The following is a 15,259-nucleotide window of genomic DNA, read 5'->3' on the forward strand; positions in this document are numbered from 1 at the left end:
TTTATAACTCAGCATTGTGTAACAATTCATCATCATATTCTTTTGATTGCTGTCGTTGAGATCAAGCGATAGTAACTTCCTCCCCCCATGTTTTTTTTTTCGGAAATCCCGATGCCATAAATCAGACTGCACTCGAATTAAAGGCACAAGTCGACTATCCAGAATTTTATCAATTTTCCACCCTAGGACCAAGGTTTGTTAAAATCGCATCTTTTGCTGCAGTATTTGCTTGCAAAGAAGTTGCGCTTTTAAGTAACTTTTGTGGATACAGGCTACTCATCAATCCGCTAGGCAATCGTACCTCCCGGCTTATGTTTATGAATTCACTGTGAGCATCTGAATCCAAGATGCTGTAGAGTATTCGCAGATGATAGATGTGCATACAATTATTGAATTCCCTGTGGAGACCGTCATGGTATATATAGAAGTAGATCTGCCCAAGCAACCGCCATTATTCATTCTATGAGAAATACGTATCATCTAAGCCAAGGTTGACATGGAAATCTTCTCCTTGAGATCGACGTCGATTTGTATGCAAGCTCATTCTGACTGATAGTTCCCAATGAAAATTTTAGCTTTTAACCAAACTCAGGTTGTAGATACCATTCTGATCGTTTTTAATCTTTCACCGCGGATTTTGTAAATACAGTCATATAGTGGCTCTCGCCATTGTTCTTTCTGTTCGCTGTCTATGATTGTGCAGGTTTAGGCCTACAAGATTGTTGTTATCCCATCTTGCTTTACATGTCTTGATTTTGACTATGAATCTACTCGTCTAAGATAAACCTCTATCGAGCAAAATACTAATGAAGACTCCCTCGGATTTCACACCCAAAGTCATTAATTCCACATCACTTCTATTTTTAAAACAATTTCTAGGTCATGTACGTAGCTAATGGTTATTTTGTTGATCCTTAAATAACCATCCAACTCTATGTAGAAAAAAAAAATAGAAAAAAAAACGAGATACACACGCATTGAAATCGTCTGATAGTCCACAACTATTTTGTATCTCACCACCAGAACCCCTTTTATGAAGGGCAATCAGACGTCAGATCCATGATCCTGTAGTGATATCTCGAAAACTATAATTGCAATTCTACCCGCAGAATGTCAAAATATACTGCTTTCAAAATCTGTATATTTTCCACACCATTTACTGTTTCTGGTACTCGCTCTCTAGATGGGTTCTCGATACCACACTACATAAGTACAGAATATCGCCCTTGAAGAATTTACACTAGAGCCGCAAGAGTTAACCGAAAACATCTGGTGTTTCTTTTCCATCATCATGATAGCCAATATGTATTGATGCCTACCTAGGTACAAAGAATAGTTTGCTCAAATGAAACTATCCCAAATTCCTTCTACTTTCGGACTTCTCTATGATTCCTTGCTATTACCATCAATACTCAACTGATTCAAGTATCATCGTCCTACATCCTATCTCCCTACCATTGCTAAAAATCACTATTATCGCTGTCACCAACTCTTCAACCCGAACATCGACGCTACCAAGAACTTTTTCTGCCAATTTCACTCTTTATTCGCATATCAAAAACTACCTCTTACAAACGACAAGAGCGCTCTTCTCCTCTCCTTACCACCTGCACCGCAGTGCGAATTTTCTGTTTTCCCATTCCATGCCCTTTGGTTTTGATTAAGCATAGAGTTTTTATACTGAAGAAAAACTACACCTCATTTGTTGATCACTGTCCAACAAAGGTAAGACTAACTAACTAGTACATATCGCTCAGGGACTTTCCCTCGTCTAAGGATCTCAAAGTCCTCACTCGCCACGATATATAAGAGAGCTCTAGCTCACAAACATCTCAGCATCATAGTATCAATAAAATTTCCACCAAGCTTGAAAAGAGGGGGATTCTCGGGTTGCACGGGGAAAGATAAGATATCCTGGATTAATCTCTCTATGAATTTTCCGTTATGACCCCCATACTTCAAACGATATCTAAACACTCGTTCATAGCATCGCAAAAATCCATATAGTTATCTTCGTCACTCAAGGGACGACAACGATAACGACAAAAACAACGACAATGATAATGAAAACGACATCAGCCTTCAACCCCCAGCCCCAAAATGAAATGTTGCCAAAACACCTCGAGCTACCCCATAACCCACACGCAAGCAGAAAACCATTCTCCGGGAGAACTATCAGTAATCCTCAAGATTTGAGCTCTTATTACTAGCGATATGTTTCTCAAGCCAATAGAGTAATTTATTGTCTCCATATCTACCTACCTTAAGAGACTTAAAGTTCCAAAAAACAGTAAGGCAGAGTATCAACCAATACGAAACAGGTAAAATATACCTCACGCATTGAGCCAAACACCACACTCATTCAATCTTGAAAATCCAGGAAATTAATTGCAGTATCCATCCAATCTATTATATGTATACATGCTCATGTACCACAAACGGGGTATATATAACTAGACGTCTTCGCTCATATAAAACAAGAAGCTCAGACATAAGATCATAATGTTTTGCAAAGACAAAAGCAAAACGAAAAATAGGAATTAAATGTTCGCAAAGATAACATAAAATAAACAAGAACAAGCACCCAGTATTTCGTAACTTTTTGCCCCCCGCGCTGTGTCACTCAGTTCATAGAAGTTCAAATCATCAATTCATCCTGCTGCGTTTCGATCCTGTGCTGCCTATGATATTTCCGTGTTAGTAATCTCTCCAATAAAGTAAAATATATGAAAAAACATAATAGGAAACAGAACGTGCCTCCACCGCACGCGCCCAGTCAGTCCTCATCAAGAACCAACCTTCGATTGCGGCTACCAATCCTAGCGCCAACGCAACACCCAACCACAGTCCCTCCAGTTGCCATCCTAGTCCGAATGCGGTGCCAAAACTGATCGGCATAGCCAATACATAATAACAGAAAAGATTGACATATCCACCTATCTCTTGCCTTCCTAATCCTCTTAGTAATCCGTTACAATTTGCTGCTAGCGCATCAAAAAGCTGAAATGCTGCACAGAGAGGAAGGACACTAGCGACAATGTTTATAACGTCAATGTCGTCGGTGAAGAGGCGTGGGACAATGTTGCGGAGAGAGGAAATGAGTGTGAAGTTGAATAGACCAACTATACAGGCACCATAGATAGCCTAGTAGCAAGTGAGCACGTATTGATTGAAGAGTAGTGGGACAGAGATGTGAGAAATTCGGATTGGGAGGGAAAATACATACCACTTTCGAGCTGGTCTTAGCCGCATCTGAAAGAGTGGCGCCAATAAGATTAGCTACGCGAGTTGAAGCTGCAATGGATATTGAGAATGGAATTTGGAAAGTCAAAGCGGTTATGGTAGTGAGAACACTTTGAGCTGCAAGGTGAGTTACGGAGAAATAACTTGATGCTAGAGTTAGAACTTCAAATGCCAAATACTCTGCTAATACCATTACGAGACCAGGAAGAGCGAGTTTGATCATTGGACCTGATTTTTGTTAAAGAAAGATTGACAAGAATGGCGCAGTTCAAAACTTACCCCAGTTGTGGAATGCTCTCCATGTGAAGCCATCCCAACATTCTTTTCCATCTACAAATCGAACGTAGAGAAATAGTAATAGAGGTAAGAGGTTGTCTGTCACAGCAACGGCGATTGGAGCTCCAATAAACCCCCATTCAAACTGCCAAACAAATAGCCAATTCATGAAAGCATTAAGAGGTGCGCAAATGAGTAAAACATAAGTTGTGGCAGAAAACAATCCTTGTGCTTGTACAAATCTTTTCGCGCCTTCGAAGAGTGCAAATCCGGGAGCCCCAAGTAGTAGAATTCGTAGATACAATCCTGCCAGTTCTGCGGAACGTTTCTCTGGCACGATGGTTTCCAAGATTTTCTCAGCACTCAACCATACTATTCCAATTGGTATAGTCAAGGCCCAGAGAAACCATACCATTCTCTGTAACTGCAATCCAACTAGACCTTTTCTGCCAGATCCGTATGCTTGTGCACAAAGCGTATCCAAACTTGTAGCCAATCCTTGATAGATAGCATATCCAGTAATGTTCGCAGTCATACTAGCTAGACTAACAGCGCCCAATTCTACTTTCCCAAGATGCCCCACTGTGAATATACTTGCGACAGTAAGGGAGTATTGGAGGACGAAAGTCACAATTAAGGGACTCGAATATCTTACTAATGTTTTCGCCTCTCTTTGCCATGTCGTCTTAATCTTTCCTGCAGCTACAGCTTCTTCCCACTGTCTGTTTAAACGCTCATGACGTGAACGCGCAGACTCATGCTGTCCGTTTGGCAACAATGCTGAAGTCTCCGAGGGTGCCCCAGCCTCTTCATCGCTCATTGGCTTTGATATTTTTGTGCTAAACAATTTCCTGTATAATCGGTTGAAAGCGCTTCGCTTCGCGGGTTCGGGGTGCTTTGGAGGAGCTAGATGATTGTCCCTCAGTAGACTCCTTTCCTCATTTCTCGTTTCGTGTCTTTCCTTCCGAGTCAACCACGCTGTTTCTTTGAATTGGGGTGTAACGGCAGGACGAGTGCCACCGAATGCCACAAAACTCGGCCGTCGATACGAGTGCGTCATTGAATGTTGAGCTTCCGATTGTCGAATTGTAGAAGCCTCTGAAGACTCATCTCCAGAGCTGGTACATTCAATGTGTTCTGTTGCTTCTCCCTCATCTGCGGGGTATTCTGCTAAATCGCGCGCAAGGGATTCTTGAGCTATGGGTGAGCTAGATATGAATGAAGTACTGAAAGGAGATCTGGAGATTGGATCCCGTAGATGCCCCTCATCTCTAGATTTGATGGGTACTGGAAAAGAAGACGACATCGTTGCACAATGGTATATTTCTTATCAATGTCGAGTGTTCCAAGAGATTGCTTTCTTCCTCTCACTCAACAACAAAAAAAATCATGCAATTAATTGACGCAATGCATGCAATGACGGTCCTACCATAACCCGCATTCACGAACAACGAATGATTCAGGAAGAAGAAAAAATAAAGTCAAGCATATAACAAAACAAGCAGAGGTCAATTGGAATCGAATAAGACATCACTCACCGTCCATGCCAACCCAGTCAAGTGCTAGGCTCTTTCGCACTTTTTTAGTCTTTACGGAGTAACAAATGGACGCGATTACCATTCAAAGCTCGTGGGTCCGTTTTCATCCTCTTCCATACTGGTCCCTAGTATGCGAGTATGCTGACAATGGTTGCGCTGGAACGGCGACCACCCCCACCATAGGTAATGTCTTACCCTTACATCCATCCAGTCCACTGTGTTTGTATGCAAAAAAGCTTCCTCATCCAATAGCCAGTTTCAATGACTGTGACTGTTGCTCGCTAGGCCCTGATAGGCAGGTATTTCCTTTAGAGTCAGAGTATCGGAAACGACCTCTTGAGCTACAACGATTTCCGAACACCGATTCCGATAAGATATAGTGAGAAGATAGCAAAAGTGGATGATATACGACATGCGATGAAATAAGATGATTTGTCAAGAAAATGGAAATAGCCAGCCACCAAAAGCATAAAGGGTGCATCTAGATATCCGAACAATCGGAACGGATTAATGATAGACCGAGTCCTGTATCTGATCATTCTGTGACCCGCCTTTTCGCTGCACGAGGAATAAAGTCCGGGGTATCGTTTCGGTGAAGCTTAAACTCTAATCAGTGACAAAAGGTACGGAGTACCTAGTACTTCAACAAAGGAGAAAATACCTACCACGAGCTAACCTAGTAATAGCACTCACTTGATACCCAGCTTTCACTCTCTTGTTCTACAGAATCAAGATATTCCTGCAATGTCTCGCAGCCAAGAGGAAGAATGTCAAAGCTCTCAGCGGGAAATATACTCCCCAATTTATTTCCCTCGTCGTCCAGCGCCTGTTGATGTCGCCAAGTATGTTTCGTTGTTTCTTTCCGTGAACCCAGCGTCTTAAATGACATCTATCTCATACTCCTATTTAGCAACTCCTTCAGATTTCGTCGAAGAGAACTGATGGATTTTTCTAGCTACCATGGCGAATCCGTTTTCTGTACACCACCTCTTTTCGGTCCTCTCCTTTTCGATAATGTGGACTCCGACTGTCGCGACCACTGTGCTAATGAGAGAACGTTTCTCTCCTACCTCCGCCTTTCCATTTACATGACTATCGTGTCCCTCGCCATAGTCCTTTCTTTTCACTTGAAATCTACCCCTACCCAGCTCGAACTGCGCATGGCACAACCTCTCGGCATAATCTTCTGGGTACTGTCTCTTCTTTGCTTGGCCTTAGGATTTGGGAACTATATGAAGACGGTTAATAAATATAGTCGGAGAGTGGCTATTGTGCAGAGTGGGTGGAAGACTCAAGGGGTGAGTGGTGCATTTTCTCATCTTTTACTTTCTATGGGGTTGGTATTTTGGGAGAAATTCGCTTTCTGAATTTTGATTGCAACTGGGGCTTGTCTACCAAGAGAGAAATATCAAGTACTTCTGCGCAGAAGTGAAGGAAAAGATTTCAATTGTTGAGGCGCCGGTACACAAGGATGCGTAATGCTCTATTGGTCTTCAAAATGGACGATGAAATCCCATGGAAAAGCTAATTTTTAAAAATATGTAGGTACTTTCGACTGTTGCAGTCTCGATAATAGCAGTTTGTGTTTTGTTTTTGGCAACAAGTTCAAAAAGATCCTAGTATGAGGAACTGAAATAACAGAGTTTACAAAGATATTACACGATCGCAAGCCTCTGAAGCATGAGTGCCGCGCTCATAATCCATTCTATTTATTTGCATGAATTACTAGGTATACTATACCATCATGGAACCCATCAACTTATTGCATATCATTCTGGGTTGGACTCTTTGATTTCAGTCTTTCTCAGATGACTTGGTCATATTTGTTTCCGGACTTCAAGGTGCGACTAAGTAGCATCCCGAAGCGTGCGCTGGGGATCAAAAGTTGCATCGCGGGTGTCTTGAAGAGGACAAAGCTTTGTATGATGAAGAAAAGGCAGCCGATCACTTGGCAATATTAAGACGGGTTTGAAGAAATCAGAGACGTGATGAAACTAAGTTTTGAGTGTGCAGAGCTAGCAGAAAGACGAAGGGGATTGACAATCTCCGGAGACTTTGGAGTACTATTTCAAAGGCTTCAAATCTTTAACAATGGCCGATGACAGCCACAGGTTGGTTCGCAGATGCCTGACAATTGACTGATGACAAAAGAATTTATGGTTATCCATGTCACAGATAATTCCAAATGTAGTGGGTGGTGAATAGACATTCTCGCACACAATACGATGGCTACTCTACTTGATGTTTAAAACCTGATATTTTGAATCTTGGGATGAAGAAAAGAATTCCTTTCTCCTGCCGAATGGGTAATTCTACTCTGACGTTTATTTTGAATACTCTCGCCTTGCGCCCCCGATACTAGTATACAACCCTGAGAAACCCCACCGGCAGTTTACTTGGAGCATACTCTGACAACTAAATGGGGCGTGGAGGCCCTCACCGGTAGCAGATATCCAACTAGAGTCTGCAGTAATTGGTCTTTAGTTCACTGAAATACTGGCTAGGTCTGGAAATAGTTCGCCTGTTTCTAGTTTATTGCTTTATTGAACTGGCGGTAGAATTGGATTTCTCTTTACAGTTCCGATTGATTTGAGATAATCGATTTCACTGAGCATCGGAGCAGATCCCAAAATCCAATGCTTTTATGAGCAATCGTTCCTTCCTCTCAATACATCTCTATGGTCACGATTGCTGTAATTCAGCAAAGAAAGAAAGCGCGAGTAAACACATCTAATATCCATATCATCTTGGATTGTTGACCTTCTCTTCTTCTTTTCCTCAAATAAACACACTCCATTTTGCTCAACGGAGGTTTTGATCACAACTTGCTCCCATTTTGCTTGCTTCCATTTGCTTCTGCTTTTTGATTTCTTGGCCGGGTACACATCTGTAGTATTGTGTGACTTTTTGATTTCTCAAAATGGGATTCTACATCCTTTCCTCCATATTCCTAACGTCCCAGCTCTGTGGATTGACATCGTCACTACGCCTCGGACATCGTGATCTCAATGCGGACTTTCTGCCATGCTACGATTATATCATTGCTGGAGGTGGTATTTCTGGACTTGTCCTTGCTAATAGATTGTCTGAGGATCCCGAGGTAACGGTATTGGTTATTGAAGCTGGTAACCTGTAAGAATTGTACACCAATGCTGCTTGCATTGCTAACACAGATCAAGGGACAATGACGAAGACTTCATCAAGTATCCTTTTGACGATGGAGAGGGTCTGGGCTCAAGTTATGACTGGAACCTTTGGACTGCCCCTCAAATGTCTCTTGATGGCTCTTCCCGGCCAGTGGATTTAGGTAAGGGCGTTGGCGGTGGTAGTCTCATCAATGGCATGTGCTGGACCAGAGGTGAAAGTGCAGATTATGATGCATGGGTGGCTCTTGGAAATCCTGGTTGGGGATGGAACGATCTCTTACCTTATTTCAAAAGAGTAAGAACACATCCACTTCCTTTTGATCACAAGCTAACCGCATGTGAGCCAGACTGAGAACTACACCAACGATGTCGATGCTGCTTTTGCTCATGAACTCTATGTGTACCCAGATGCTTCGACGCACGGTACGACTGGATATATTGATGTCTCGTACCCGAAATACTTCTATCCTCAATCTAGTCAGTTGCCCAATCTTCCCTGTCTCTATAAAGTACAAGAATCTAACAAATTCTCAGAACTGTTTCTAGATGGACTACGAGAGCTTGGAATTCCTACTTTGCTCGACCCAAATAATGGCACAACTGCTGGCGGAATGCTGATTCCAAATAACCTTTCGCCAGATAGCCAAACACGTTCTGATGCAAGACGAGGGTATTATAATGGTTTCATAAACCGCCCAAATCTACACCTTGCCACAGGCCTAGTTGTCATTCGAGTTTTGATGGGCTCCATCCCCTTAGAAGTACTTGCACGAGACCTTCCAGCTGGCCAATGGATATCTGGTATTCAAGTAAGTGAACCATGTGCATTGTGGTAGCCTGAAAATATCCATTGATATCTATTAGATTGCACCTTCTCTGAGTACTGTTGTACGCGAAATTTCATGTTCACGGGAAGTCATACTTGCAGCAGGAAGTATTCACACGCCTCAAATACTTGAGCTCTCTGGCATTGGCCAGCCATATATCCTGGAGCAGCTCGGCTTGCCAGTACACATCGATTTGCCAGGAGTAGGAGAGAACTTCCAAGATCATCCCTACGTTGGTGCCGTCTACTATTGCAAGTACACTTTCATTTCTTGCTAGCATTTCTAACAGTACTAGACGCAAACTCTAGTTACCCAACCATTGTACAGATAGATAACAATCCACAACTTCTCACACAAGCAGAGCAGGAATATTACGTCAACAAAACTGGTAGGGTTATTACCCGAATTCTGATATTAATACTAACGAATGCAGGGCCCTGGACTGCTGGAGCAATTAATACAGTCGCATTCCCATCATTATCGCAGATTACTTCAAATTGGGTCAACATAATAGCTAATGCAGAGAACCAGGGGGTAACAGACTACTTGGTACCAGGCCTAGATGCAACTGTTTTATCAGGGTATGCTGCACAAAAAGACCTGATTGTCCAGCTTCTCAACCGTTCTGATGTAAGTGCCTATGAGCTTCTCAATGATAACGTGGGGCTTATGTCTGTTGCTGCAATGCATCCTCTCTCCAGAGGGAGTATTCATATTACGACGGATAATCCATATGTGCCACCAGATATTAACCCACGCTACTGCTCAAATCCACTTGATCTTCAAATATTGACGGACGCCCTTATGTTCAACAACAAGATTGTGAATACCAATTCTATGAAGTTGTTGCAGCCAAGACCTTACTACCCATTCCTCCCAAATGCTACACCAGAGACCTTAGTACCTGCAATTAAATCTGGCTTACGAACAGAGTTTCACGGCTCTGGCTCAACTTCGATGATGCCACGCGAAATGGGTGGCGTTGTTGATCCAGACCTTCGTGTTTACGGAACCAAAAATCTTAGAATTGTTGATGCTGGCATCATACCAATGCTTCCTGCCTCTCATCTACAAGCACCTGTTTATGCTATAGCGGAAAAGGTATTATGCTTCCCATGAACTGTGTTGTTCTTTGCTGACGCAGTGCTAGGCTGCTGACACTATAAAGCGCGACAATTATGGTTTATCTCCTCAAGAATGTGGCAAAAGTTCTTCTTTTGCACGTCCCGGTCCAGTCTTATCAAATTTGTCGATAAATTCTTTGAAGTTATCGGCCTCAAATCCGGTACCTAGTGCTACGACGCCACAAGCTGTAAAGTCATCACCTTTAGCACCGCCGTCTCCTCTATCGTCCTTACAAATCTTATCTCCTCCGGCAGGATTCCCTATCCCTGGACCACAAATAGAGAAGATTTCCACTCCACCTGTTCCTAATTTGGGAAGTCCAGGTCTTAGCGCTTCAGTGGTGTTCCCTGTTGTACAGGGCTGGAATGATTCTTCACATTCACTTGTCCATGAAATGGGAACCACTGTAGTTGGAACACCAGTAAGAAATTCCATAGCTCAATCAACAGCCATGACTCTGTCGCTTGGCACCGACATTGGGAGCCCGGCCCTTAGGAATGGTTCTGATGGTGCTTTTGTATCGTCTGGAATTACGACGATACATGAAGCTCTCATTCCCACACCAGATATACAAACTTCTGCCGCGACACCCACTGTACCAATATCCGCCTTGCAGACTCAATCCACTTCCCAGCTTTTATCTTCAAGCGAAAGAACTCAATTAACGACGATCAGTCAGGTGGATTTTACTCCCACGACACCAGTCACAGCAGCCTCCGCGTCCCCATTGCCTCTTTTCCCGCCAACTACTGTTCAGACTAGGCAAACTACACCACAATCTGAAGCAAGTCAAACCTCTAAACCCTTCACCACCGGCCAGAACGCATTGGCAGATGTAGCAGCTGTATTTGGGGCAAAGTTTGAACAGGTAGCTTCAACTCTTGTTCCTATTCCTGTAGCAGGTACAAATCTACCGGGACCCACGATTACATCACCTGTTTCTGACCTCGATTTACTTCCGGCACTACCATTGATGTTCAAAACTTTGGAGAGCTCTGTTTTTCATAGTATAGCATCAATGCTGGAGGACAAGTATGCAACTGCATCAACTGAGCCATTAGGCAGTTGATTGCAAACGTATTACGATCGAATGTTTTGGTGTTGTAACGAGTTTCTATGGTGAAGATTTCATGTGATTCGAGGATATTGGAATGTACTGAAGGGAGGAGTTGTAGTTTCTGGAAGTTTTGGGAGGTACTAGTATTTGCACAACTAATTTTGAACCTGTTACCTGTCATTAGAAATAAAAGTTGCTTCTCATTGTAATCAAACTTATAGTTGTCAAATAAACATATTATCTGAATGAAAAACTCTGCACCCCTTGTGATCTGCTACAACTTGCTGATATTCGATTCGATATTTGTGAGGCTTGAAAAATTTCCTTCGACTTTAAATGTTTTTAATGCACTGGTCATCTTCTAGTTTAAACTCTTTCCATTGTCTCTATTATCTCACATCGTCATTTGGGCAGAGAAATCGAAGTGTTCGAACCCCAAATGAGGATATCCCCAGTCCAATTTCGGGCCATATTTACATTGTTCTAAAGGAGATAATGATTAGCCAATCTTCAAATCAGATATCGTTTTTGGAAAGGGTCATTGAGGAAACCGTACTTCATTTGTTAACTTACCTGTGATTCTTGACAGCTTCGGCTCCGCTTGGATAGATTTATGTTCCTTCATGTCGCAAGATCAATGGCATGAGTCATTGTTCTGACATTTATACAGACGCACGTGGCGAGAGATATGTTCTTGAGGCGAATTTATGGATTATGGTAGTTGGAGATCATTGTATCATTGTTGAGGACTTCGGAAAGAGAGGTTGTATTTAATTGTAGCTGGCGCATTCGTATCTGCGGGAGGAGACTGGCGCAATTGAGAGATGGGAAGGAAACATGTGGATGTGCGATGAAATTGCAGATAGTCGTGATGTTGCGATTCTCATACATTCTGATGTACATGAGGTTTATCGCAACGTCATTTTAGCCAATCGGACAAGAGAAAACGACATTCCGGGATACACCGCCCGGCAGAATTGCGATGGATCTTTCGAAACTCCTTGACTGCCATCTCATTGCTCTGATCGATATTTAGATGATTACTTGTGATTTTTATATCTAAATTTGTTAATACATCCAAAATTGTTATTTCTTTGGAAGCTGTGGTCCATCATACATTGGAATTATACAGATGGTATTCTGGTTTGATTCTCAATACTTCATTGCTTCATCATAAACCCTGGTCTTGAATTCAAAATGTTGCCTGCTCTTTACACCTGATATCAAATTTAATGCAGATCTTTATCCGCCATTAAATCAAAAAGAAAGAAGAAGCTTATAATGTCTGAATCCATGGATATGGATGCAGGTGCCGAAACAGCAAGGGGTACAAAAAGAAAGGCCGAGAATGAACTCCTAGAAGTCACTGCTCCTAGACGTATCAAGGTGAGTTTAAGAACCTTACGAAAAACCAGTTTCTAAACTCTAAGTATTGTCTAGGCGTTGGATCCCGATGTAGTCAATAAGATTGCCGCCGGCGAGATTATTGTAGCTCCAGTGCATGCTTTGAAGGAACTCATTGAAAATGCTGTTGATGCAGGCTCAACATCCCTGGAGGTGCTAGTTAAAGATGGTGGTTTGAAGTTATTGCAAATCACCGACAATGGACATGGAATTAACGTACGTATTAATTGACGCTTGAGAGACTTCTTTGAATACAAGCTAAGTTCTGATAGAAAGAAGATATGGCGATTCTATGTGAACGTTTCACAACTTCCAAGCTCAAGCAATTTGAAGACTTGACATCTATTGGAACGTATGGGTTTCGCGGAGAAGCTTTGGCTAGTATCAGTCACATTGCACATCTCACTGTCACGACAAGGACAAAGGATTCAAATTGTGCTTTTAGAGCACATTATGATAGTGGACGTTTAATACCTGCAAAACCTGGTCAAGGCTCTGATCCAAAACCCATTGCAGGTCGTCCTGGTACACAAATCACGGTGGAAGATCTCTTCTATAATGTACCTACACGTCGTCGTGCTTTTCGATCAGCGTCAGAAGAGTATAACAAAATACTTGACGTTGTTGGTAGATATGCCATTCATTGCAAAGGGGTAGCGTTCAGCTGTAAGAAACATGGAGAGGCTAGCACCACAATCTCAACACAGATGGCTTCGTCCACTGTAGATCGTATTCGACAAATTCATGGTAGTGGAGTAGCGAATGAACTGATTGAATTCAAGTCTGCTGATTTGCAATGGGGTTTTACTGCGCAAGGATGGACGACTAATGCGAATTATCATGTCAAGAAGACAACCTTACTTTTATTCATTAACCATCGATCAGTCGAGTCAACGGCAATCAAAAAAGCTATCGAGCAAACTTATTCTGCCTTTCTTCCCAAAGGGGGACATCCTTTCACATATCTCAACCTTGAGATCGAACCACACCGGTTAGATGTCAATGTTCACCCCACAAAACGCGAAGTCAACTTCCTCAACGAAGAAGAGATCATTGAGAAAATATGCAACGATATCCGAATAAAACTTGCCGACGTAGACAAAAGTCGAAACTTTATGACCCAAACCCTCCTTCCCGGAGCTCAAGCGCCACTAGTAGCCGACACTTTGGATCCTGTCGCATTCGCCGCGGCGGACAAAGCCCGAACCACCACTAGGCCATATGAGAACAATCTTGTTCGCACCGATGCCAAACTCCGTAAAATAACCACTATGCTGCCACCCACTACTAACTCTACAACAACCGCCAACAGAGAAGCTACCCCCAATCCTTCTGGAAGTACCATGACCTCGAACTCTCAAGATATAGAATACGCTCACTCTGACCGTGAACCAATCATATGCCGCCTTATGACCATCAAAGAGCTCCGCACCTCTGTCCGCGACTCTATGCACAATGAGTTGACCGAAATCTTCGCCAGCCATACCTTCGTTGGTATAGTCGATGAGCGTCGTCGTCTTGCTGCCATTCAGTCTGGTGTAAAGCTCTTCCTCGTCGACTACGCCGCTATATCTTCTGCCTTCTTCTACCAAGTCGGCCTTACCGACTTCGGAAACTTTGGGGAAATCCGTTTCAATCCCCCCTTATCCCTCGCGTCCCTCTTGACTCTCGCGGCCACTCACGAAAAAGCCACTCAGCCCCCGAACACATCCCCAGAAGATGATTTCGAAGTCGAAGACGTGGTAGAGATCGTCTCCGAACAACTCATCTCCCGACGCGAAATGTTACAGGAGTATTTCTCGCTCTTCATTACCCCGGATGGTCTTCTGGAAGGAATTCCCCTTCTCCTCAAAAATTATACACCCGCTCTATCTAAACTCCCGCAATTTCTCCTCCGTCTAGGTCCGCATGTAAATTGGAATGACGAGAAAGAATGTTTTTCCTCTTTCCTCCAGGAGTTAGCTAGATTCTATGTTCCAGAGCAATTACCCCCATCGCCCGGTCCTGAACATCGAGAAGATGATCAACAGAAAGATGGCAACGAAACACAAAATCCCACAGCATCCATCTCCCCCGAACTCAAACAGCGCAGAGATGCAGTGAGGAAAATGGTCGAAGATGTCCTGTTCCCAGCTTTCCGCTCTAGGCTACTCGCAACGAGAGAGTTGATGGGCGGCGCGGTTCTCGAGGTTGCGAATCTCAAAGGGCTGTATCGCGTTTTTGAACGGTGCTGAGAGAGGTTTTGTACTCTCATTTTGGGGAGACCGGAACTGTGAGGAATCGGTAGGAGGGGTGGATTTCGCTTTGTTGTATTATATCATGTATCTTGGGATGGGATAAGATGAAGGGGCATTATATATCTGTACAGTGCAGTGCATTGCGTTGCATGGCATGTGGCTAGATGAAAATATACCTAGGTAGATATTGTAATTATGGGAATATCAGCATGTATACACACACATATAACATAGCATAGCATATTAGAAAGAGGCAGCCAAGTCCAGTTTCGCAATTGCATTATCTCGCTTTTTGAGAATGGGGGTGGGGATGGGGAAGTTTATAGTGGCATATAATGCTTGAGATAGAAAGTATAATACAACAAACACCCTTTGCGTTATATCTACTCTATACTTCACACCTCAG

The 15,259-nt window shown here is 43.0% G+C and overlaps 4 protein-coding genes across 4 annotated transcripts; 3 read left to right on the plus strand and 1 right to left on the minus strand.

Annotated features, from left to right (window-relative positions):
* Nucleotides 1–2,651: 2,651 nt before the first annotated feature.
* On the minus strand, nucleotides 2,652–4,825 carry EAE97_004903 (uncharacterized protein; the record flags this gene model as incomplete). The annotated part of the gene is made up of 4 exons (XM_038875415.1): nucleotides 2,652–2,677; nucleotides 2,754–3,144; nucleotides 3,227–3,471; nucleotides 3,523–4,825. The coding sequence occupies 4 exons, from the start codon at nucleotides 4,823–4,825 to the stop codon at nucleotides 2,652–2,654; spliced, it is 1,965 nt and encodes a 654-aa protein (XP_038733772.1).
* A 976-nt stretch (nucleotides 4,826–5,801) lies between these two features.
* Nucleotides 5,802–6,677, plus strand: EAE97_004904 (uncharacterized protein; the record flags this gene model as incomplete). Its single annotated transcript, XM_038875416.1, has 3 exons — nucleotides 5,802–5,899; nucleotides 6,013–6,355; nucleotides 6,603–6,677. 3 exons carry the CDS (start codon nucleotides 5,802–5,804, stop codon nucleotides 6,675–6,677), a joined length of 516 nt encoding a protein of 171 aa, XP_038733773.1.
* Nucleotides 6,678–7,977: 1,300 nt separating this feature from the next.
* Nucleotides 7,978–11,224, plus strand: EAE97_004905 (uncharacterized protein; the record flags this gene model as incomplete). The annotated part of the gene is made up of 8 exons (XM_038875417.1): nucleotides 7,978–8,189; nucleotides 8,237–8,498; nucleotides 8,551–8,680; nucleotides 8,738–9,012; nucleotides 9,068–9,281; nucleotides 9,326–9,418; nucleotides 9,464–10,131; nucleotides 10,181–11,224. The coding sequence occupies 8 exons, from the start codon at nucleotides 7,978–7,980 to the stop codon at nucleotides 11,222–11,224; spliced, it is 2,898 nt and encodes a 965-aa protein (XP_038733774.1).
* Nucleotides 11,225–12,375: 1,151 nt separating this feature from the next.
* EAE97_004906 (uncharacterized protein) lies at nucleotides 12,376–15,145 on the plus strand. The gene is made up of 3 exons (XM_038875418.1): nucleotides 12,376–12,598; nucleotides 12,653–12,832; nucleotides 12,889–15,145. The coding sequence occupies exons 1-3, from the start codon at nucleotides 12,494–12,496 to the stop codon at nucleotides 14,848–14,850; spliced, it is 2,247 nt and encodes a 748-aa protein (XP_038733775.1). The 5' UTR covers nucleotides 12,376–12,493; the 3' UTR covers nucleotides 14,851–15,145.
* Nucleotides 15,146–15,259: the final 114 nt, after the last annotated feature.

This window comes from Botrytis byssoidea, assembly GCF_014898295.1.
Source record: "Botrytis byssoidea strain MUCL 94 chromosome Unknown BBYS_008, whole genome shotgun sequence".
NCBI lineage: Eukaryota > Fungi > Ascomycota > Leotiomycetes > Helotiales > Sclerotiniaceae > Botrytis > Botrytis byssoidea.